The following is a 26,432-nucleotide window of genomic DNA, read 5'->3' as shown; positions in this document are numbered from 1 at the left end:
CACTAACTTTCCCATAGTTTAATTCTCCCAGCGTATTTCTTACATCTACAAAGTTTCTATAGTGTGTAGCCTGACTTGATATATTAGGCGGCAAATGTTTAGTCTTTAACATAACAGTTCTATGAGTTCTGTTCTGACCAAGGCCTTATCATTGTGGGGTTTGCATGTTCTTCATGTGGTAACCTGAGTTTCCTCTGATGATCTTGTTTCCCCCTCACGCTCCAAAACCACTATAGTAATTCAAATTAATTTGTAATCCAATGTATCTTTGTTTATGTGGTAAAGAAATAAGATTCTAAAGAAACAATTAAAAAAGATTCTTAAGGGGGGGGTAATCACTATACATTAATTGTATCTTACAGGAGTGTTAAAATGTACACCTTACTAATAAAGACAGGTAAATGTAAAAAATGGAAGTGATTGTGGGAATAGAGAAAAGACTCCAAAATCTCTGTATTGTGTAAAAATACAATATATATGTACGGTAAATCACTTACAATTAAAATCCATATATACTATATAAAATGAAGGATAAAGCACCATCTGTGACTATGAAGTGATAACTCCCACGTTACATTAGTAATCCTGTTGTTTGTGAAGGCAAAATTAATTTTATGAAGCATTACATAAGAAGATACCTAATCAATTAATTAAATTGTATTGCAATCATGCATTTAAATTCATATACAAAATATATACTAAATACTGTATTTCACAGCCGCAGTTTCTTGTTGTTGTAGAAATCTTGGACATAGAATTTTTAGGATTTAACAGCAGAATGAATGTACTGATAACAGCTTTAATGCCCCGACGACAGTACTGTATTTTAAATTGAGCACTTTAAGCTGCGTTATGGCCCTCATTCCGAGTTGTTCGCTCGCTAGCTACTTTTTGCAGAAATGCATACGCTAAGCCACCGCCTACTTGGAGTGAATCTTAGCATAGCAGATTTGCGAACGAAAGATTAGCAGAATTGCGAATAGAATAGCGAATAGAAATTTCTTTGCAGTTTCTGAGTAGCTCGAGACTTACTCTGCCACTGCGATCAGTTCAGTCCTTTTCGTTCCTGGTTTGACATCACAAACACACCCAGCGTTCGCCCAGACACTCCCCTGTTTCTTCAGACACTCCCAGGTTTTTCCCAGAAACGCCAGCGTTTTTTCACACACACCAATAAAACGGCCAGTTTCCGCCCAGAAACACCCACTTCTTATCAATCACACTAAGATCACCAGAACGATGAAAAAACCTTGTTACGCAGTGAGTAAAATACCAAACTTTTGTGCTATTTTACTTGGCGCAGCCGCACTGCAAACATTGCACATGCGCAGTTTGCGACTAATCGCACCGATGCGAAGAAAAAGAACGAGCTAACAACTCGGAATAAGGGCCCATGTTAGATTGCAGGGGTTTTAGTAACTGAGCCAGCAAATACAGTTTTATAGATGGAGAAAAAATGGTCAGAGGCGGCCAAAACGTCTATCGCTTACTACCGGTAGCTCGCAAAGCTCCCGTGGACCACGATTTGAGGAGCCTGTGCACTGTTGGATCCAGTCAGCAGCGTCTTGAAGCATCATAGCAGGGAGCCAGCCAGCGTGGATTACAATGAGTTGCACAGCAGGCTATTCTGGATTGGGAGGGGGGTTATATTGCAAAGGAGAAAATCTAGACAAGGCGGGGATCTACACAGAGGAGGAGGGGGTATTCTGCACGGGGTGGGGTGATTGCACAGACAGGGACTCTCCACATGGTGGGGGGGGGGTATGTTGCACAGCGGGCTGTTTTGCAATGGGAATGAAAGGGGGGTATGCTTCACATGAGAGTATCTGCGCAGAGGGGTGCATTGCATACAGGGTTGTTCTGCATAGAGACAGGGACATATTTTTGTATGGGCTCAATAGGCAGTTGGATAAGGGCCCTAGGCTGATAGTTGAGGGTCCCCTTTTTCTTTGGGTACCAGATATTTGAAAATCGGCACTGGGGAATCAGGGATAGCCAACGTCAAAGCAGTGCAGTTTTTAGGTCACTGAAGACACTTTTTCTGACGTCTCTGTACATTCTTGGTATCGCCTGCCTAGTGAAGTGGTACCTAGATGGGATTTGGTACCGGGAACACAGTAACTCAAACAATTCTCTAAGTTCAACTGAACTAATGGCGGATACCGGACGCACGTCTAACACCAACATAGCTGTTAAGGCCTCAGTTATCCGCTTTGCAAAAGGATGACTGCTGTCATATTTCATCATCCTCGCAAAGGACTGTTGCACAGTCAATTGCTTAGTTGAAGTAGTACAAGTGGTCTTCCGACTTCCCCTCTGCGTTGACGATCGACTACCAGCAGCAACAACAGCAGCGGCAGCAACAGCAGGCGTACCACTCAAGGATCCTCCCAAGGAATCCCGGTTAGGAGAGGACTCCTCAGTCTTGCCAGGGACATTGCCTGCAGGACTACTGACGTTCATGGCTGCTCAGTATATAGTAGGAGGGGACAGTGCAGAATGTTGCTGTGACTACCAGTATATATATATATAGCAGTACGGTACAGTAGTCCACTGCTCTACCTCTGTGTCATCAAGTATACTATCCATCCGTACCTGTGCTGCATTTTAGTTGTGCGCAGTATATAGTAGGAGGGGACAGTGCAGAATGTTGCTGTGACCACCAGTATATATATAGCAGTACGGTACAGTATTCCACTGCTCTACCTCTGTGTCGTCAAGTATACTACAAAAGTTCAGTAAAATGACCCAAAAATCAAAATTAAAAGCGTCTGATGAGAAGCGTAGACTTGCCAATATGCCATTTACGACACGGAGTGGCAAGGAGCGGCTGAGGCCCTGGCCTATGTTCATGGCTAGTGGTTCAGATTCACATGAGGATGGAAGTACTCATCCTCTCGCTAGAAAACTGCAGTGCCACTCCTAGATGGGCCAGGTGTTTGTGTCGGCCACTTGGGTTGCTTAGCTTAGTCACACAGCTACCTCATTGCGCCTCTTTTTTCTTTGCATCATGTGCTGTTTGGGGACTATTTTTTAAATATGCCATCCTGTCTGACACTGCAGTGCCACTCCTAGATGGGTCGCTTAACTTAGCCATCCAGCAACCTCGGTGCAAATTTTAGGACTAAAAATAATATTGTGAGGTGTGAGGTGTTCAGAATAGACTGGAAATGAGTGGAAATTATGGTTATTGAGGTTAATAATACTACGGGATCAAAATGACCCCCAAATTCTATGATTTAAGCTGTTTTTGAGGAGTTTTTGTAAAAAAACATCCGAATCCAAAACACACCCGAATCAGACAAAAAATTTTCAGGGAGGTTTTGCCAAAACGCATCCGGATCCAAAACACGGCCGTGGAACCGAATCCAAAACCAAAACACAAAACCTGAAAAATTTCCGGTGCACATCACTAACCTTAACCCTGGCACACCAAATGCACCAGATATCTGCAAAAATGCTCAAGTACTGCTGAGCGTCACTGGAGGAAATCACGCTCTAAGGCAGACTTCCTCCATTTCAAACTTATGCTCTCATCCTTCAATGCTGCCCTTTCTCTTGCTAAACAGTCATACTTCAAGAACCTCATCTCCTCCCAGTCTTCCAACCCCCGGTGCCTCTTTGCCACTCTCAACTCACTCCTCTGCCCACCTCCACCTCGTCTCCCTTCCTCACTCTCTGCTCTTGACTTTGCCACTTACTTCACATCCAAAATTGACTCCATACGTAAGGACATCACATCACACCATACCATCAGTAACCAGCATTCTCCCATCCCTTACCTCCCCTCCCCATCCCTCCCACCAACTCTGACATCTTTCTCCCATGCATCTGGAGAGGAAGTCATGGCCCTCATTCATTCCTATCCCCTCACCACCTCCCCACTTGACCCTATCACCTCCTGCCTCCTCTGCTATCTCTCTCCTTCTGCTTGTTCCCATCTTTCCCACCTTCTCAATCTCTCCCTCTCATCAGGCACTGTCCCCTCTGCCTTCAAGCATGCACTCATCTCTCCTATTCTTAAAAAAACCTACCCTTGATCCAAACACTCTCTCCAAGTACCGACCCATCTCTCTCCTCCCTTTTGCCTCCAAACTCCTTGAGCGTATTGTCTACAACCGCCTTATTTCCTTTCTTTCCTCACACTCACTACTTGACCCATTCCAGTCTGGGTTCCGTCCTCTCCACTCCACTGAAACTGCCCTTACAAAAGTATGCAATGACCTCCGTGTTGCTAAATCTTCTTATTCTACTTGATCTCTCTGCTGCTTTTGACACTGTGGACCATCCTCTCCTACTGCAAATCCTTCACTCCATTGGTCTGCGTGACACTGTCCTCTCTTGGCTGTCTTCCTACCTCTCTGACCAATCATTCTCTGTCTCCTCTCATGACTCCACCTCCGCCTCACTTCCACTAACTGTAGGTGTACCCCAAGGTTCTGTCCTTGCTCCTCTTCTCTTCTCTCGGGTGTAGTATGGTATGGCGGCGGCCGGGCTCCTGGCAACCAGCATACCGGCGCCGGGAGCCCGACCGCAGGCATACCAACATCGTGGCGAGTGCAAAGGAGCCCATTGTGGGCTCGCTGCGCTCGCCACGCTGTGGGCACGGTGGCGCGCTACGTGCGCCATGCTATTTATTCTCCTTCCTGGGGGGTCATGGACCCCCACGAGGGAGAATATCTGTCGGGATTCCGGTACCGGTATACCGTGCTCCGGTATCCCGACATTCGGCATACTGAATACCACCCCTTCTCTCTCGATACATCCTCACTAGGTAAACCCATTAGTTCTTTTGGATTCCAATATCATCTCTATGCTGATGACACTCAAATCTATCTTTCCTCTCCAGACCTCTCCCCTGCTCTCCTCACTCGTATCTCCAACTGTCTCTCTGCTACCTCTTCCTGGATGTCCCAGCGCTTTCTTAAACTTAACATGTCTAAGACCGAGCTGATCATCTTCCCTCCCTCCCGCATAACCTCACCTCGTACAATCTCATTATCTATTGATGGCACTACTATCTCCTCTAGCCCCTAAGTGCGCTGTCTTGGAGTAATCCTTGACTCCTCCCTCTCCTTCAAACCACACATTTAGCACCTCTCACAAACCTGCCATTTTCATCGAAAAAGTATTTCCAGGATCAGACCCTTTCTGACCCAGGATGCTACTAAGACTCTTATCCACTCACTGGTCATCTCCAGACTGGACTACTGTAATCTCCTCCTGACTGGCATTCCTGACATACACCTCTCTCAACTCCAATCTATCCTCAATGCTGCTGCCCGGCTCATTTTCCTCACCAAACGCACTACGTCTACCTCTCCTCTCCTACTAGACCTTCACTGGCTCCCCTTCCCTTTCAAAATCCATTTCAAGCTTCTCACACTCGCTTACAAAGCCCTCACCCACTCCTCTCCCACCTACATCTCTGACCTTATCTCCCTTTACACTCCCACCCGTCCTCTTCGCTCTGCTAATGCACGACGACTCTCCTGCCTACGGATTACTTCCTCCCACTCCTACCTCCAAGATTTTTCACGTGCTGCACCACTTCTCTGGAATTCCCTACCTCTCCCCCTCAGACTCTCCACCTCTCTACAAAACTTCAAAGGGCTCTCAAGACCCACTTCTTCACCAAGCCCCACCAAATCTCATCCTAAGCCTCTGTTCCACGCTCTCTATGTACCCCATCTGTGTCACCCTGTCTGTCTACCCCTCCCCTTTAGATTATAAGCTCTCACAAGCAGGGCCCTCTTCCCTCATGTGCTTATCCTTTGTCTTAATTTAATAATCTTCAACTGTACCACATCCAGCAGTCTTCTGCCACCTGATACTTTTTCCAGTGTCATCTGCTGATGTAACTATGTTTATTTACCCTGTACTTGTCCTATACTGTCATCAACTGTAAGTTGCTGTTTTCCTGTTTGATTATTTATGTACTCTGTAATTGGGCACTGCGGAACCCTTGTGGTGCCATATAAATAAAGGATAATAATAATAATAATAATAATAATAATAATAATACGGCAGTACCACTGGACATATTCGGCAGTATCACTTGACTTGATTTATACGCCAGTACCACTGGAATTATACAGCAGGATTACTGGAATTATATGGCAGGATCACTGGATTTATACGCAGGTATCACTGGAATTATACAGTAGGAACACTGGATTTATACGCCACTACCACTGGAATTATACGGCAGGATCACTGGAATTATACGACAGTGCCACTGGACTTATACGGCCGTACCACAGGACATATACGGCAGTATCACTGGACTGGATTTATACACCAGTACCACTGGAAGTATATGGCAGGATCACTGTACTTATTCGCCAGCACCACTGGAATTATACGGCAGGATCACTGGAATCATACGGCAGTGCCACTGTACTTATACAGCAGTACCACAGGACATATACGGCAGTATCACTGGACTGGAATAATATGCCAGTACCACTGGAAGTATATGGCAGGAACACTGGACTTACACGCCAGTACCACTTAAATTATACGGCAGGATCACTGGATTTATACACCAGTACCACTGGAATTATACGGCAGTACCACTGGACTTATACGGCAGTACCACTGGACATATACGGCAGAATCACTGGACTGGATTTATACGCCAGTACCACTGTAATTATATGGCAGGATCACTCGATTTATACACCAGTACCACTGGAATTATACAACAGGATCATTGGAATTATACGGCAGTACCACTTTATTTATACTGCAGTACCACTGGACATATAAAGCAGTATCACTGGACTGTACTTATACGCCAGTACCACTGGAATTATACGGCAGGTTATCTGGATTTATACGCCAGTACCACTGGAATTATTCGGCAGGATCACTGGAATTATACGGCAGGATCACTGGATTTATACGCCAGTACCACTGGAATTATACGGCAGGATCACTGGAATTATACGGCAGGATCATTGGAATTATACGGCAGGATCACTGGAATTATATGGCAGGATCACTAAACATATACGGCAGTACCACTGGACATATACAGCAGCACAGGGACACCAACAGACTGATGCAGGACAACACAGCACCACAGTAGACATATGGCAGCATAGGACACCACTACTGTGACTGGACTGATGCAGCACAAGACACTACCACTGTACTGATGCAGGACAACACAGCACCACTGCAATGGACTGGACTTATACAGCAGCACTGGACATATGGCAGCAGAGGACACAACCACTGTGACTGGACTGATGCAGCACAAGACACCACCACTGGACTGATGCAGCACAACACAGCACCACTGGACTGGACTTATACAGCAGCACTGGACATATGGCAGCAGAGGCCTCCACCACTGTAACTGGACTGATACAGCACAAGACACCACCACTGGACTGATGCAGCACAACACAGCACCACTGGACTGGACTTATACAGCAGCACTGGACACAAGGCAGCAGAGGACACCACCACTGTAACTGGACTGATGCAGCACAAGACACCACCACTGTACTGATGCAGCACAACACAGCACCACTGGACTGGACTTATACAGCAGCACTGGACATATGGCAGCAGAGGACACCACCACTGTGACTGGACTGATGCAGCACAAGACACTAACACTAAACTGATGCAGGACACTGAGGACGGAGACACGTCCTCTCTCTACACTCTCCAATGCCGGAGTGAAAATGGTGGCGACGCGCGGCTGTTTATATGGAATCCAAACCCCGCGAGATTCTGACAGCGGGATGATGACATTTTGCCCTGTTCTGGTTTCCGAGTTAGGTGGGAAAACCCGAGCCGGGCTTGGGTAGTGAAGTCCGGTAGGGTACAGTTCTCAGGGAACCAAACCCACTTATCTCTAATTAATATTAAAGATTTTTTTTTTGTAATATGAACATTCCTAGTGGTGCTATTATTTCATTTTGTAAATTATTAATGTTTTTTTTTAAATGTGCATGTTATTTTTGGTGTTATTTGATGGCGTCATTCTTATAATAACAGTCAAGCGTTGAAACAGCCAAGTTTCAATGCATGGACGCCAGTACATCACTGGTAGGCTAGTGAACAAAAAGTAGATCCTGGGTCTGAAAAGTCCAGCCACCCCATGTCTATATATTGGGTTTTTATTCCTGTATAGCACCTTACAATGCCTGTGCCACTATTGCAAAGTGTTATGTCGATGTAAAAGAAGGATTTGACCCACACAACAGATACAGTATAGTACAACATTAACGTGCAGTAAAATCAGTATGTTATTATGATGTGGATGGATTATATTAGCGAGAGCAACCAGCACTTTGATTCTGACACATTTCACATTTTTTTAGAGCAATCTTCAGTATTCTAACAGTCGTACATTATAGTACTGAATATGTATTGTGAAATTCCATGCTAAACCCTACATGTAAGGGACATATTAAAATGAACCCTGATATTGTATATGGGTGGTCATTCTGAGTTGTTCGCTCGCTAGCTGCTTTTAGCAGCATTGCAAACGCTAGGCCGCCACCCTCTGGGAGTGTATCTTAGTTTAGCAGTATAGCAAACGAAAGATTAGATGAACTGCTACTAAATAATTCCCTGCAGTTTCTGAGTAGCTCGAGACCTACTCCTAGACTGCGATCACCTCAGTTCGTTTAGTCCCTGGTTTGATGTCACAAACACGCCCTGCGTTCGGCCAGCCACTCCCCCATTTCTCCAGCCACTCCTGCATTTTTACCTGGCACTCCTGCATTTTTTTTAACACACTCCCTGAAAACGGCCAGTTTCTGCCCAGAAACACCCACTTCCTGTCACTCACACTACGATCACTCGAGCGATGAAAAAACGTTGCTCGAGCTTGTGTAAATCTACAACGTTTTGTGTGAAAGTATTTAGCGCATGTGCGCTGCGTACCATGCGCATGCACATTTTTGCCATTTTTTCACATGATCGCTGCACTGCGAAAATCGGCAGCGAGCGAACAACTAGGAATGACCACCATGGTGTGAACTCACTGAGTTGGATTTTTAGGAATTTTTTTTTTTACAGTTTAGAATACTGAAGAATGCAGTTAAAATATTGGATTATATGTTGTGTGAGGAGATCAGGGTAGGAGTGCTCCCTTCTGGATTAGATGGGCACCTCCAAACACAGAGCAGCTAGAAAAACAACACACCTGTCCAGGGTTTTTGAGCAATCTAGCCGTGGCTAGTTTTGTTGTACAGTATAAAAACAAAACATAAGAGTGGTAGGAGCTAATGCCCCAACCACACACATAGGCATATGCTCAGTACTTACAGTCAGTAAATCAGTGTCTCATAACAAGACTGCTGTCTGTTGCCCCAGGTAGTGAGACCATGAGCAACACCCTGGCACAGTGAATATGACCCTATTACAGGTGCAGGTACAGTTCTAATGAGCCTGATCTCAGGCTAGAAGACTAAAAACCCAAAATGGGCTTTATGTGTGGAGCCCTCCCTTCTCTCACACACCCATATCCCCAGGACCCATTATCTAGCTTTTACTAAACGCCTAAATTCGAATAAATCTAAAAGAAAAAAAAGGCTGACACAGTGCAACTATCATCTGCCATGAAGGGGTCTGTGGATCTCTCTTTAAATATACAGTATTATCACAAATGATGGTGGCGCTTGGGGTTATTCGGAGAGAATAAACATAAAAACTGCGGTACAATTAAAACATTTTACAATTTACATTTTACAATTTATTACGACATTCAACATATAATATAAGTTTGACACTGTTAAAAAAACTAGAGCAGCCACATAGGGTATCCTTCCAGAGGCAGTCTCTGAATTAAAAAATCCAATCAAGGATATACTGTAAGTGATAACATAATTCTGAGTTCTTTTTTAAATAATGAATGAAAAAGTATTAATCATAGTACTCAGGGCCTAATTCTGAGTTGATCGCAGCAGCAAATTTGTTAGCAGTTGGGCAAAACCATGTGCAGTGCAGGGGGGCAGATATAACATGTGCAGAGAGAGTTAGATTTGGGTGGGGTGTTTTCAAACTGACATCTAAATTGAAGTGTAAAAATAAAGCAGACAGTATTTACCCTGCACAGAAACGATATAACCCATCCAAATCTCACTCTCTCTGCACATGTTATATCTGCCCCCCCTGCAGTGCTCATGGTTTTGCCCAATTGCTAACAAACTTGCTGCTGCGATTAAATCAGAATTACTCCCTCAGTCTTTAAGAATAGACAAGCATATCACAATAATTGGAAAATGCATGAAGTTTAAATCCGGAATAATGCTCAGTAATCGGGAGATATTTTACCCAGTCAGAGGTATGCAATCCATGCAGATTGTCTGTGGAATTGTCTCACTTGGTGCCGGTAACCTGAGTTAACATGGGATGTGGTTCTCTCTGTAATTATTTTAAGCTGGTCCAGATGTGGATGCAAAGTCCAAATGATATCCAGGAGTGTTGTCATGAATGGTTAGTGTTAGCTATGTTTATTCTCTCCGAATAACTCCAATCGCCAGAGCTGGCCCTACCCAATATGATGCCCTAGGCAAGATTTTGGCTGGTGCCCCCTAGCACCACCACTGATTCCGCCTCTGACCTTGCACCTCTTTCCCAGCACCACCACCCCTCATCCATAGCACTCCTTATTTTGGTGTTTGTACCTCCTATATTTTAAATAGGAACAGTTGCACATTTGGCGCACAGGCCAAAAAGGAGGGTGTTTTTGCTGGCAAGAGGAATGGCCACACAATAGTAACCCCAATTCCAATGATGCCACACAATACTGCAACTTTATTCACATTTGATCATGCGATAGTGTCCATAATTCATATTACATCCCACAGTAGTATCGCTTTACCTTATAAACGTTACTCCTCAAAGTAGAGCCCCTTATTCACATTACATCACACTGAATTGCTCCTTATTCACATTACACCACACCCTATTGCTCTTTATTCACATTAGACGACACAGTAGTGCACTTTCTTTGTGCAATGCCACATAGTATAGCACCTTATTCAAATAATGCCAGACAGTAAAGCCCCTTACACATATGAGACACATTATTAATGTCCTTATAAACATAATGCACCTTACACAGTATGACAACCTTTATTAATGCCCTTTTACACATAAAGGCCCTCATTCCGAGTTGTTTGCTCATTATTTTTTTTCGCTTCGGTGCGATTTTCCGCTAACTGCGCATGCGCAATGTTCGCACTGCGGCTGCGCCAAGCAAATTTGCTAAGAAGTTTGGTATTTTACTCACAGCATTACGAGGTTTTTTCTTCGTTCTGGTGATCGGAGTGTGATTGACAGGAAGTGGGTGTTTCTGGGCGGAAACTGCCCGTTTTATGGGTGTGTGTGAAAAAACGCTACAGTTTCTGGTAAAAACGCGGGAGTGGCTGGAGAAACGGGGGAGTGTCTGGGCGAACGCTGGGTGTGTTTGTGACGTCAAACCAGGAACGAAACTGACTGAACTGATCGCACTTGAAGAGTAAGTCTCGAGCTACTCAGAAACTGCACAGAAAAATAATTTCGCAATATTGCGAATACTTAGTTCGCAATTCTTCTAAGCTAAGATTCACTGCCAGAGGGCGGTGACTTAGCATGTGCACTGCTACGAAAAGCAGCTAGCGAGCGAACAACTCGGAATGAGGGCCAATGTCCCTTACACATATGCTGCACATTATTAATGCCCTTATACACATAATGACACACATTGTGCTCCCTACACATTTGCTGCACATTATTAGTGCCCCTATACACATAATGACACACATACAGTAGTACCCTGTTACACATATGCCGCACATTATTAATGCCCTTATGCACATGATGACACACATAGTGGCCCTTTACACATATGTTGCACATTATTAATGCATTTTTACATGACACACATAATGCTCCTTACACATATTACAAACACTGCTGCACAACCAACCCACTCACATGCACACAGCACTCACACTGCCACTAACACTGTGACCTGTGACCTCGGCCTCTGCTTGGATACAGATGTGTCCTCATAAATCTTGCCTCAATTCTAACGTCCGCACATTTTTTTTATGAAAATGAATCTTATTTGCATTGCTATGTGGCTAGGATGCACAAGCAGCTTCCGCTGATTAAACTGATATGCAGCATGCCTATATACTGTGTGAGACTGTGGCTGTATCTGCATATGAAATGCTACACACAGAATATAGGCATGCCGCATATCATTTTACTCAGCAGAAGCTGCTGATGCCCCTAGGCATATCAAATGCCCTAGGCGATTGCCTAGTTTGCCTATGCCTATGGCCGGCTCTGCCAAGCGCCAACCAGACTCGAATAAGTCTATTTAGCAGAAACAGACCTTTCTTGATGGTTTACATCACATACAGATGGAGCCACACTTATCTAGTGTGGCTGCATCGCAGACGTGCATTCCCGGCGGGACTAGGCGACCCGGCACCTAGCCCCTCTACGGGAGTGCACAGAGTTGCTCCCACTGTTGTGAATGGGGCATGTGTGCATCACAGACGCACGCGCAGCCCGGATGCTGGGATTGGCGTGCCCAGGCACAGGCGGAGCCACGAATAGCGTGGATCCATCTTTTGGTGAAAAATCAGAGATAAAAATATCTCCTGTTTATCACTTTGCTCATGCTTTTATCACATATCCCTCCATTTGTTTTGATTTGTGGGGAAGAATAACTGCAGCCCCCAAACAAATCACACAAGACAAAGCGTCTGCATTGGCCAGTTGGCTTCCTGGTCTATTCTCTACTGAAAAATGCAAAGTTTTTGGATGAACCGCCTAAATTTATTGTTACTGAGGGTGATTCATCCAGATCAGGGTGGTTTTGTACGGGGTAGGGAGGCATGGGATAATACTATTAGGGTGATTGATCTGATAGCGCACACACCCAGACGATTAAGGCTCCTACGATGATTCTTTCTACAGACGCCGTGAAAGCCTTTGACCGCGTAGACTGGGCTTTCATGGAAGCAACATTGCGGCGCTTAGGCCTTGGCGAGGTATTCCTGCAAAAAATCCTTGCATTGTAGCTGGCTCCTTCGGCACAGGTGTGGGTGAACGGATTGCTCTCTGATCCCATTACTATTTTGAATGGGACCAGACAGGGCTGCCCCTTGTCACCATTAATATTTGTTATTTGCATGGAGGCCTTAGCTAGAGCCAATAGATTGAATCCAGATATCACGGGCCTGACGGTCGGTGATACTGAACATAATATCGCTCTATTTGCAGATGACCTCCTGGCAGATATTACAAATCCTACTGTGTCATTGTCAAATCTCATGAAAGAATTATCACGCTTTGGAGCATTATCTAATTTCAAGATTAATGATGCTAAATCAACGGCTCTCAATATTTCTCTCCCTGTAGAATTAGTTCCTTCTCTCAGTGGCGCATTTTCCTTTTCCTGGCATTCCACTCATATTAAATACTTAGGCATATTACTCCCCTCCTCTCTGTCCACAACTGTGACTATGAATCATATTCCTTTATTGCAGAAGATTCGTAGGGAAATATCACAATGGCTTACGCAGACATTTTCCTGGTTAGGCCGTATGAATATTGTGAAAATGAATATACTGCCGAGGTTGTTATATCTTTTTCAGACTATTCCTTTAAAGCTCCCCCCTCAGTTTTTGGTAGATGCACACAAAGGAATTAGCCATTTTGTTTGGAGTGGAAGGAGACCTTGATTTAAGCACTGTTATTTATTTAGTAGGAAAGCCCAGGGTGGTCAACAGTTGCCGATCATATCAGCGTATTATCAAGCCACAATTTTACACAGGATTTTAGATTGGTCAAGACCTGCTACTAGCTCTAAACAGTGGGTGGAATTATATGGATGGTCCTCCGGTTTATGCCTGTCAGCGGTCACCTGGCTTCAGGCCATTAACCGCTCTCCTCATTTGACGGTTGGACCTACTTTGATTCTCTGGAAATCATTACGCTACAAATTGGGTCTTTCTTGATCAAATTCCCTGCTCCTTCCATTTCGTCACAATCCATTATTTGTTCCGAGTCTTAAGGGACGTGTGGTCACCAGCTGGAGATTGGCGGCTCTGTCTAGGATAACACATTTACTCTCAGAGGGGAAGATTACACCTTTTAGTGACATTTGTGAGGGTGCTGACATTCCCACAGCAGATTTATGGTTTTATCTCCAAATATGCCATTTCATTTCCACACAAAGGACAGTGGTTGCACTAACACGAGTCCTCACACCTTTCGAAGTCATGTGCTCCCAGTCTTCTGAACCCACCCATGTTATATCGGGTATATATAAGATACTTTTACATGGTCATTTCACTGAGGACCCCTCTTTCTGTAAAGCGTGGGACGCTGACCCCATTCCTCGAGGAATACATATCAATAGGAAAAAACACTGTGAAACTATGTCCCGTTGTTCCACGAGCCTGAAGGTGATAGAAACACAATACAAACTGCTTACTAGGTGGTATCACTGCCCCTCCCTCCTACATAAGTTCATCCTTTCTGTATCCCCCCTATGTTGGAGGTGTGGTAAAGAAAATGGCACTCTCCTCCATATATGGTGGGACTGCCCTCTGATTACCACCTTTTGGAGTAAGGTTATTCAACTAACTTCTGATATCTTGGGGTTCCAGGCTCCTACTGAGCTCGATTTCTGGTTGCTCCCCCACACTACAACTTCACTAACCCAATATAAACATTCTCTTCTTAAACACCTTAATAAAGCAGCGAGAGCTGTAATACCGGTTCACTGGCATTTTTCCAAACCCTCCCACGATATGAGAATGGTTCCAAAGAATTGAGTTTGATAGAACCATGGAAGATATTTATTATTCAGCACTAAAAAAGCATTCTGATCATGTCGCTACATGGTTTTCCTGTTAGCTTTTAAAACTACTTCCGCCTATAAAAACTGGATACAGTTAGATTCCCCATAATGCTGTTAACCTGTATAGACTGTTACATTAGCTGGATATACACTGGTTATCGAATGCACTTAGTTTGCCCAACCCCCACCCCTTCCTCCCTCCCTTTTTCTCTTTCCTGACTTTACCCTTCCCTTCCCCTTATCCTCTGTCATGTCATATTCTTGTTTCTCCGGTTCAGATTTTTCTGTATTTTATTGTATTTGTTTTTTGTTTCTTATTTTTATAGATTATACAGAATTTATCTTTTTCAGATGGTTTTTCAGCATGCAATGCTTAATTCTGTTGTTTTCTTGCAGGATTAAATATACACAATTTTATTGTATTGTATTGTCATATTGATACACTATCTTGTTCTATCAGTCTGTATATAGCCTTATTAATTTTGAAATGTTTGTACTGTTTGTACTGTCTGAACTTCTTTTGACAAAAATGAAATAAAGAATATATAAAAAAGTAAAGTTTTGCAATACCAAGAACCACCTCTCCCAATCCTCTCTTTATTCTTAGAAATCAATTTCAATGGGGCATGATCAGTGATCACCCTGAATTTGCTTCCCAGCGGGTAGTACCTGAGAGTTTCTAATGCCCATTTTATTACCAATGCTTCTGCCTCGATGGTGGCATAGTTTCTCTTATGTACATTTAACTTTCTGCTAAAGTAAATAAGATGATGTTCTTCACCATCTTTGTTCTGGCACAGGACCACATCTATCCCTACATCCGATGCATTAGTTTGCAACATAAATTCCCTTAAAAAATCAAGCATCATCAGAACTCGCTGGGTACATACAATGCTAACTTCTATGCCTGAAAAACCTTTTCCATTTCAGGACTCCATTTAACCATAAATTTCTGCTTACCCTTGGAAAAATATGTCAGTGAGACTTCAATGGTGCAACATTGGGTATAAACCTTCTATAATACCACAAGATTCCTAAGAATGCTCTCACCTGCTTGTTATTTAGGGATCATGGCCAATTTTGTATTGCCTCAAGTTTATTAAGTTGGGGATTTATCACCAGCATACTGCGTACATGGGCTTAGAATTTTATCCATGGTCTTTTGAAAGGTGGCAGGTGTATCCATGTAACCCAAATGGCAACATCTTGTTTTGGAACAACCCTTCTGATGCAGAAAAAGCTGTCTTGTCTTTGGCATTCTCAGTTAATGTCACTTTTCAATGCCCTTTGGTTAAGTCTAGAGTGGTCATGTACCTTGCTGTTCCTAATCTTTCAATAAGTTTATCCACCGGAAGCATTGGGTAGGCATGTAACCTCCGACACATTATTCAAGCTATGGAAATCATTGGAGAAGTGCAAACTCATTTCTGGCTTCAGAATAAGCACAATGGGACTTGAACACTCACTCTTTAACTCTTCAATTACCCCCAACTCCAATATTCTTTTATTTTCTTTACACAGTGATTCATGTTGTGCTTCTGGTATTCTATAGGGCTTTATGTTAACCTTAACCCCTAGGTCAGTGATTATGTCATGTTTAATACTGTTGTTTTACCTGGTATGTCTGAAAACCAAAACTTTATTTCTAATAAGAAATTCTTTAGCCTTGTGCTGTTGAACAGTTGAGAGAGGTTTAGCTATTGTTTCTTTGGGAACCAAAGGCACTGGGTTTACAGGAGGGAATGGGATGGCTGACATACTGTAGCTGCTCTATCCTTCCAAGGTTTTATATGATTTACATTATTTATTTATGTATTTACTTATTTATTTATTTATTAACAGTTTCTTAGATAGCGCAGCAAATTTTATTGCGCTTTACAACTGGACACAATGATAAGACAAAACTGGATAATAGCAAACATTCATAGAGGTAGGAGGGCCCTGTTCACAAGCTTACAATCTAGGGGCAATAGGGATTGATACACAAAGATAATTGCTGTATATTGTATAGTTGTCCACCAGATTGCAAAGTTTCTTGGTGGGCTGCATGATATCACATCACAGCAATGATAAACCATGGTCAGGAGGGATAGGGAAGAAAGATAAAATATGTGGGGGATATGTGTGGACTGCACAGTGCTGATATAATTGGATAGGGAAGCTTATGAAGGTTGTGGGTGGTTCCAGAATTTGATAAGCTTGTCTGAATACTGTAGGTGGGTTTTCAGGGAAAGCTTGAAGGTTTGAAAACTAGAGGAAAGTCTCCAAAGAGTCTTACATGGTAGATCTGTTCTGGATTACTTTTCCCGATCTGGTACATTTTATAATAGGGGTGTGTGCCGGGCCATTTTTCGGGTTCTGTGTTGTGGTTTTGGATCTGGATTGATTTTGCCAAAACCGCCCTTGCAGGTTTTGGTTTTCATTTTGGATCTGTATTTTTTTTTAAGGTCATAAAATCAGCTAAAATAACAGAATTTGGGGGTGTTTTTGTTCTTACAGTATTATTGACCTCAATACATTAATTTCCAATTATTTCTAGTCTAGTCTGAACACCTCATAGCTCACAATATTGTTTATATCCAGTTAAAGCCAAAAGGTTGCACTAAGGTAGGTGAATGGAGCAGCAGCAGCCCTTGGATGTATATACTGGGAGGACGGACACAGCACAAAATATAAAAAAAAGAATCTACTGTATTTAAAAAAAAGACTCATTAAGCAAGGCTCAAGATTTCAGTTCACAAAAAGATGATTAAGGCAAAGAAAAATAAAAAAAGACAATATTTTAGATGCTGTAATCATGATTTTAATTTATTATTTTGGATCCAATTCTTCATTTACTCGAAAATACATTTGATATGCAGAAGGTTTGCTATACAAGTGTGGAGAGTTTATTTATATTAATTTAATTTTAGTTAATTTATAAATATTATTAATAATATTAATTTGAATGAATCACAATGTGGTCATAAGAAGAATTATGAAAATAGGACAATAAGTTATAACATAAGAATATGAGCTACAGACACAGCATCCTGAAATGGACGGAGTACGCATGGCTGTATACTTGGAGGATACAGCACAAATTATATAAAAAAATAGATATGTTTTATTTTGGGTGGACTGACAGATCACCCCTAGATTGGTGGAGCAGCTGCAGTCCCTGGATGTATACTGAGATGACACAGCACAAAATATTAATTTAAATAAAAATATATATATATTATTTTTATATCACACTCTGCAGTTACAGTGTTGCATAAATGAGTCAGAAATATGTTGAAGTATCTTTTATATCACACACCTACACCGGAGGTTACATTGTCACACAAATGAGTCAGAAATCTATCTAATAATTACACACTGTAGTTGACTTCACCGCCAGCGTCGCACAAATGAGTCAGAAATATGTATAAGTATTTTTTATATCATACACTGCAGTTACAGTGTCGCATAATTGAGTCAGAAATATATTTATAATAATTACACACTGCGGTTGACCTTCGCACAATACTTGTATGAGTAGGAAATAATATACTGTGGTCTTACTGGCAGTGTCATAGTACTTATGAAAATAAAATAAAAATTGTATAATACACTGGGGTAAAGCACAAACAATATATATACAGTGGGGATCAAAAGTTTGGGCACCCCAGGCAAAAATTCATTTTAATGTGCAAACAGAAGCCAAGGAAAGATGGAAGAATCTCCAAAAGGCATCAAATTACAGATTAGACATTCTTATAACACGTCAAAAAAAGTTTGATTTTATTTCCATCATTTACACTATTAAAAGAACAGAAAACAAAAAATGGCGTCTGCAAAAGTTTGGGCACCCTGCAGAGTTAATACCTTGTACTGCCCCCTTTGGACAGCTGAGACCTGGCAGTGTCATGGATTGTTCTCAATCATCGTCTGGAAAGACCAGGTGATGTCAATCTCAAAGGTTTTAAAAGCCCAGACTCATCTGACCTTGCTCCAACAATCAGCACCATGGGTTCCTCTAAGCAGTTGTGTAGAACACTGAAACTGAGAATAGTTGACGCTCACAAAGCAGGAGAAGGCTATAAGAAGATAGCAAAGCGTTATCAGATGCCCATATCCTCTGTTCGGAATGTAATTAAGAAATGACAGTCATCAGGAACAGTGGAAGTTAAAGCAAGATCTGGAAGACCAAGAAAAATATCAGACAGAACAGCTCGCAGGATTGTGAGAAAAGCAAGTCAAAATCCACGTTTGACTGCACGATCCCTCCAGGAAGATCTGTCAGACACTGGAGTTGTGGTACACTATTCCACTATAAAGAGATACTTGTACAAATACTTCTTCATGGAAGAGTCATCAAAAGAAAACCTCCTCTACGTCCTCACCACAAAAATCAGCATTTGAAGTTTGCAAATGAACATATAGACAAGCTAAGTTCCAAGAGTTCTCTGAGGAAGGGGACACGTCCCCGAAACGTTACCTGTTGTTTTCAATAAATATCTTCACGGGGTGAATGTTTTCCACCCAGTTACAAGTCTGTGAGTGCCACCTGTTTTCGTTTGGTATATATATATATATATATATATATATATATATATATATATATTATAATTATAATTTTAATTGTTTTGTTTTTAGCTTTTATTATTTTAATTTTACACTGGGGCAGAGCCCCCGGATGGACGAACAGATTCAGCAGGAAAAGAGAGCACCCCTTTTTCCAGATACAGCAAACAGAGCACCACTTTTAGATACAGAAGACAGAGATTGCACCACTTTTTCAGATACTGCAAAAAGAGTGAGCACCACTTTTTCAGATACAGCAGGAAGAGAGCACCCCTTTTAGATACAGCAGACAGGGCACACACACCACATGCCACACAGTACACTCTCCACAGCCGGAGTGAAGATGGTGCCTATGCATGGGAGTTATGAGGTACCCTGGTCAATCAGGATTTTCTTAGGTATTCCCAATCTGCTGAAGACATATACTAGTTATCTAACAATGGTCTTTGTTGACGTATTGTGCAATGGTATCATTTCTGGATATCTGTTAGCTTTATGCATTGTCACCAAAATATATTGATGGCCCCAGATGGATGTTACACTATATGGACAAAAGTATTTGGTGACACTTGTTAATTACTGAATTCAGTTGTTTCAATCAGGCCCATTGCAACAGGTGTATAAAATCAAGCACCTAGCCATGCAGTCTACATTTGTAAACATTTGTGATACAAAATGGGTCATTCTGAGGAGCTCAGTGACTTCCGGCATGGTACTGTGATAGGATGCCTCCTTTGCAAAAAGACGATTCGTGAAATTTCATCCCTGCTGGATATTCCACAGTCACCTGTAAGTTATATTATTAGAAAGTGGAAGCATTTAGGAAAAAACAGCAACTTAATCATGAAGCAGAAGACCATGTAAAATCACTCAGTGGGTCAACGACTGCTAAGGCACATGGTGCGTAAAAGTCACCAATGCTCTGCTGATTCCATTCTGAAGAATTCTGAATTTCCAATAGCATGATTGTAATCACAAACTGTGCAGTGGGAGCTTAATGGAATGGGTTTTCATGGCCGATCAGCTGTGTGAAAGCCTCACATCATCAAGTCTAATGCCAAGCGTCAGATGGAGTGGTGTAAAACACACCAACACTGGACTGTGGAGCAGTGAAAACATGTTCTGTGGAGTGACAAATCATGCTTTCGGTGGAGGAGGGATAATAGTATGGGGCTGTTTTTCGGGGTTTGGATTAGTGCACTTATCTCCAGTGTAGAGCAATCTCAATGCTTAAGCATACCAAGATATCTGTACAATTCTATGCTTCCAACTTTGTGGCAACAGTTTGGGGTAGGCCCTTTTCTATTCCAATGTGACTGTGCACCAGTGCACAAAGCAAGGACTATAAAGAAATGGTTTGATGAGTTTTGTGTGGAAGAACTTGACTGGCCTGCACTTTGAGATGAACTGTAATGGAGATTGTGAGCCAGGCCTTATCGTCCAACATCATTGCCTGTCCTCCTAAATGCTGTACAGAATGAATGGGCACAAATATCCGCAGAAACAATACGAAATCTTGTGGAAAGCCTTCAAAGAAGAATGGAAGATGTTATAGCTGCAAAAGGGGGTGCAACTCCATATTGAAGTATCATTTGAAAACAATCTCATTACAGTCTCTGTTGGTGTAATGGTCAGGAGTACGAATACTTTTGTCCATATAGTGTATTAGTGATCCAACCAAATCCATAGCTATTCTCTCAAACGGAACCTCTGGTATAGGTAATGGGACAAGCAGACTTAAAATGTGGCCTTGGAGCATGATACTGACATTTTGGGCATGATGCACAATTTTCAGAAACTGCTTATGGACGTTGGGCCATAAAAACCTTTGTACAATTATGTCAGTGTTTTTTCTATCCCTAGGTGATCTGCAATTATGTGACCATGAGCTAAGTCTAACACTGTTCTCCTATATGCCTTAGGAACTACCAATTGTTCCACAATATTCTCCCCATTTTTAGTCACTTAGTACAAAAAATCCTGACATACTTCCATGTGAGGATATGACAGCTGACTATCAAAGTCTACGTGTTTTCCGTCATTCACGACTACATACTCTGTAGCTTTTAAGAGTAGGGTCATTGATCTGCTCTAAGGCAAAGATCTTTTTTCTGACTTTAAGATCAAAGCAGACCATCAACTGGTTCAACAGGATTTTCTAGTTCAGTAAGAGGTACATCAATTTGTACTCCACTTCTGGTATCATCATTTTCTGGCTCCCCAGTCATGCTTGTCTGCAGCATTTGATTGTGAATAATATTAATAATAATAATAATAATAATAATAACAACAACCACTTCTTACTATATAAAGTAACACTGCTATATACAGTATTTAATATTTAAGTATTTATTTGTTATTTTTTTACAGGATTCATGTGGAATGAACAAGACCATGGTGATGGAGTTCGTTCTTCTGGGTTTTGGAAATCTCCAACATTTTAATAATTTGTTTTTTTCTCTATTTCTTATAGTTTATCTCATCACTCTTTCTGGAAATATTCTTATTATTATTTTGATAACTTACAGCCGAAGGCTCCATTCTCCAATGTACTTTTTTCTCTGTAATTTGTCTGTGTGTGAAATGCTTTTCATCTCCATTATTATGCCAAACATACTTTATATTGTGTGGTGGAATGGAGGATCCATGTCCTTCTATGGTTGCATCTCTCAGCTCTACTTGGGAACGTCAACTGGATGTGCTGAGTGTCTTCTCCTTACAGTTATGGCATATGACAGATACCTGGCCATCTGCAACCCTTTGAGATATTCCTCAATTATAAACATCAGGACTCGTAACCACCTCGTGGTTTGGGTTTGGCTCTTAGGACTTATAGTAATGATCATCCCAACAGCTACAGTCTGTAAGTTACAGTTCTGTGATTCAAACACTATTGATGATCTGTTTTGTGATCTAGCTCCACTTTTACAATTGTCTTCTACAGATACTGCCCTGGTAGAAATGGAAGCCATTCTGATAGCTATTATTGTGAGTGTTTTTCCATTTGTGTTGATCATTCTTAGCTATGTGTCCATATTTTGTACTATCCTGAAAGTGACCTCAAAGACTGGGAGACAGAAAATGTTCTCCACTTGCAGCGCCCATCTTGCATCTGTCTGTGCATACTTTGGGAAAAAAGAAAAATCACAAATCGGTAACCGATTGTGATAACCCGGCGCTATAATGATTTAGTTCCTTATACACTAATTGTTTCTGCAGCTGAGTTTAAACAACTTGCCAAGTTGCAACAATTGAAAACTAGAAAAAAAGGAGAGATAAACTCTGCGCTTGAAACAATATATCTAAAGTGAATGTGCAGTCGGACACAGAAGATTGACTCAGTACAACTTAAATATAATGAAAAACAATTTTATAGTTTCTATTAAAACAGAGAATGTAACATTTGGAAAGGTAAATGAATAAATAATTATTTGGACATTTTACTCATATGTACTATCCAGATGTAAACATACAACATACAATAGGTTTGTTAAAATAACTTTTTCAAGTGGTGATAGTAAAAAATCACAAATCAAGAACACTGGCGTCCCAGTGTATTGATTAAGGTTTATAATTCCCGCAGAATTGATTAATAGTTCCACAGTCTCAGAAAATATAACACTTTAGAGGAAATGGTGTAAACTGTGTTTCAAGCTCCCATGCTGGTTCCTGCATTAGTATGCAAACAGGGTCCTTTTGAGGAAGTCTCCGTTGCTAGGAGACGAAACGCGTTGACGCCCACTTTCTGTTACATCATCCAATTGGTGATACTCACTGTACGAACACAGCCCGCAGCCCGCAGCTCAGTTCATCCGCGACAGCTTTGGCCGCAGCTTATTGCCGCACGTTGGATCCTTCACTGCCGCACGGCTTCAGAAACACTGGTCGGGTGAGTTCCATGTGACCCTCGCTGTGGGGCCTAAACACCTGTCTCCAGAAGTTTCATTCACGGCGGCTATATTTATATGAACGTTACCTTATATTCAAACCAACTAACACTTGTTTGGGAAATACTGCAATTACCAGCTGCTATTATAATAGGAACTAAATGGAACTCTTTCACTCCACGTGTACTTAATCTATTCAAAAGGACCCTGTTTGCATACTAATGCAGGAACCAGCACGGGAGCTTGAAACACAGTTTACACCATTTCCTCTAAAGTGTTATATTTTCTGAGACTGTGGAACTATTAATCAATTCTGCGGGAATTATAAACCTTAATCAATACACTGGGACGCCAGTGTTCTTGATTTGTGATTTTTTACTATCACCACTTGAAAAAGTTATTTTAACAAACCTATTGTATGTTGTATGTTTACATCTGGATAGTACATATGAGTAAAATGTCCAAATAATTATTTATTCATTTACCTTTCCAAATGTTACATTCTCTGTTTTAATAGAAACTATAAAATTGTTTTTCATTATATTTAAGTTGTACTGAGTCAATCTTCTGTGTCCGACTGCACATTCACTTTAGATATATTGTTTCAAGCGCAGAGTTTATCTCTCCTTTTTTTCTGTGCACACTTTGGGACAATATTTATCATTTACTTGGTACCTTCTCAACAGAACTCATTAAAATTAAACAAGATCATCTCTCTATTATATACAATTGTGACTCCGCTACTTAATCCTATTATTTACAGCCTGAGAAATCAGGAAATGAAGGCCTGTTTTTTATCTTATTTTTCCTAGTAAATGGAAACCTAGGGGCATATTCAGTTACAAGCAAAACTGAAATTCTTCCTGCAGGCATAAGTTGTTCCTATTCAATTCAGCTGTAGTAACTACTTCCCCCTTTATTTTTCTGCTCGCATCTTCAACCCAGGTGCAAAGTCAGGGAAAATCTTAAAAATGTCAGGACTTGCTTCAGAATCCCTGAGATACCACCTCATCTCCCATAACTAATTAGGCAATTGGAAGTTATCAATTAGCTAAATTGGGCCAATAAGTACAAAACAAATTTGCTTCCAATTACCCCCAAATCAACTTTTTTGTATTTTTATGCACCCCAATTTAAATAAATGTATTTATTCAAATGAAAAATAATTGCTTTGTAGAATTTATAATTTTAAATTATATAATATAAAGTTGGTCGCAACAGCTGAAGTAATTTTTACCTAATTAGATATTTCCCCAAGAGTTAAAGTACATCCACATTACAATTGTGTGGCTACAATGTTTAAAAACTCATGTCCAGTGCCAAAAAGATGTATTTTATAGATTGGTATGTAAGTTTTTATGAGAGTATGACAAGCTGTTGATTTTTTAAATTTCAAACTTTTATTTAAAATGAATTAAATATTTATAACTTTTTATAAGTTATCATCTTCAATTTGTATTCTGCAAAGTTAAAGTAATTTAAAATGTATCAACACATCAGGTCTTTTAGGACAGATATTCTGTGTTAACTTGTTTACATTGTTCTGATTTTGCTAATAACAGTGGTGCTCATTCCGAGTTGATCGCAGCCAGCAACTTTTTGCTGCTGCTGCGATCAACTAGTCCACGCCTATGAGGGGGTGTATTTGAGCATAGCAGGGCTGCGATCGCTTGTGCAGCCCTGCTAAGCTAAAAAAATTTCAAGCAAAAGAAGACTAGGCCTATACCTACTTACCCTGTGCGACGATCTCTGTGATGCTGGGGCCGGCTTTGACATCGGGCATTCGCCCTCTGTTCTCCTGGACACGCCTGCGTTTTCCTTACCACTCCCCGAAAACTGCAGCCAACAGTCTGGATCCGCCCTGGAACGCCTTCTTCCTGTCAATCTTCTTTGCGGTCGGGTCTGCGACCGCTTCCTTCGTTAGCCGCAATGTGACCCGGCAACTCCTGTTGCCGGGCAACGTCGTGCACGCGCACTGCAGCCGCCATGCATGTGCATCTGTACCCGTTCACACCGCAGCGATAAACCGCTGCATGCGAACGGGTTGGAATGGCCCACAGTGTTCTGCTTCTAAGAAAATCACAGTCACTAGGATGCTCTCTGTGAGTTGATCACTAAAATGCTATTCTATTGTATGCGACCTCTGCCATATAAAGAACATTTCAGACTGAACAAGCATGCTTGAAAGGGTATGTACCTTACAATGTTATATTATTAGACAAACAATTTGGAAGCTGCTCAATATACCTGGAGGTAATTATATATCAGGTGCTGGAAGGGGGAGGGGTCACAGACAAACAACAGACAGAGAGGAAGGGGGGTGCAAATCCTAACCCCTAAATTCCCTTCCGCACACTGAAAATTACCTGTAACCATCCCTGAACCTATCTGGTAATAATATTTAGGGGTGGGGATTTGCACCCCCCTTCCTCTTTGTCTGTTGTTTGTCTGTGACCCCTCCCCCTTCCAGCACCTGATATTTAATTATCTCCAGGTATGATTGAGCAGCTTCCAAATTGTTTGTCTGCTTGCGTGCAAGAGGCATTGAATGGGAGCAGCATTGGGAAGGCATGCTGTTCCTTGTAGTGCCAATGGGAGATCCTGGGGGTGGATCCCGGGTAAGTTAGCTCTCTGTCAGGAAGTGTTTTAGTAATAGCCTTTATCATGAGGCCTACTGTGACAAATTACATGGCCCTATGTGGGCACTGCTATCAAGTAGTGTTAGGGAAGTCGTGAAGTGCTCAGCAGCTAAACATGTGTTTGCAAACATTTGTGACTAATTCTCTGAATTTTATTACCATGTTCAGGGATGGTTACAGGTAATTTTCAGTGTGTGGAAGGGAATTTAGGGGTGGGGATTTGCACCCCCCTTCCTCTTTGTCTAATGTTATATTATTACATGGTGCAGTCATATTATTAAGACCACCAGCTATTAGTCTGTGTAACTGCCGTGTGCAGCACGGACAGCAGCTAGACGGGCTGGGAGTGATTCAATAAGGTAATGGTAGGTTGGCACAGATATCTGAAGTCATGCTGACTGCAGTGCATCCCATAGCTCCTTTAGAGTAAGTGGCAGGGGATCCATAGAGTGAATACAACTATTGTTGCAAGGTGCTCATTCTCCAATGTTTCTCATCTGACATGTCAACGTCCATCCGTTC

The 26,432-nt window shown here is 41.8% G+C and overlaps 1 protein-coding gene across 1 annotated transcript in view; it reads left to right on the top strand.

Annotated features, from left to right (window-relative positions):
* Positions 1–21,828, top strand: part of LOC134933981 (olfactory receptor 6F1-like) — a 50,412-nt gene extending 28,584 nt beyond the window's left edge. The window contains exons 3-5 of the mRNA XM_063929510.1: positions 20,191–20,284; positions 21,507–21,557; positions 21,755–21,828. Of these exons, the coding sequence (XP_063785580.1) occupies positions 20,191–20,284; positions 21,507–21,557; positions 21,755–21,828 (219 nt within the window). The remainder of the gene's footprint in view (positions 1–20,190; positions 20,285–21,506; positions 21,558–21,754) is intronic.
* The last annotated feature ends 4,604 nt before the right edge of the window (positions 21,829–26,432 follow it).

This window comes from Pseudophryne corroboree, chromosome 6 (assembly GCF_028390025.1).
Source record: "Pseudophryne corroboree isolate aPseCor3 chromosome 6, aPseCor3.hap2, whole genome shotgun sequence".
NCBI lineage: Eukaryota > Metazoa > Chordata > Amphibia > Anura > Myobatrachidae > Pseudophryne > Pseudophryne corroboree.
Note: the sequence above shows the minus strand (reverse complement) of the source record. Positions and strands in the feature narration are given on the sequence as shown.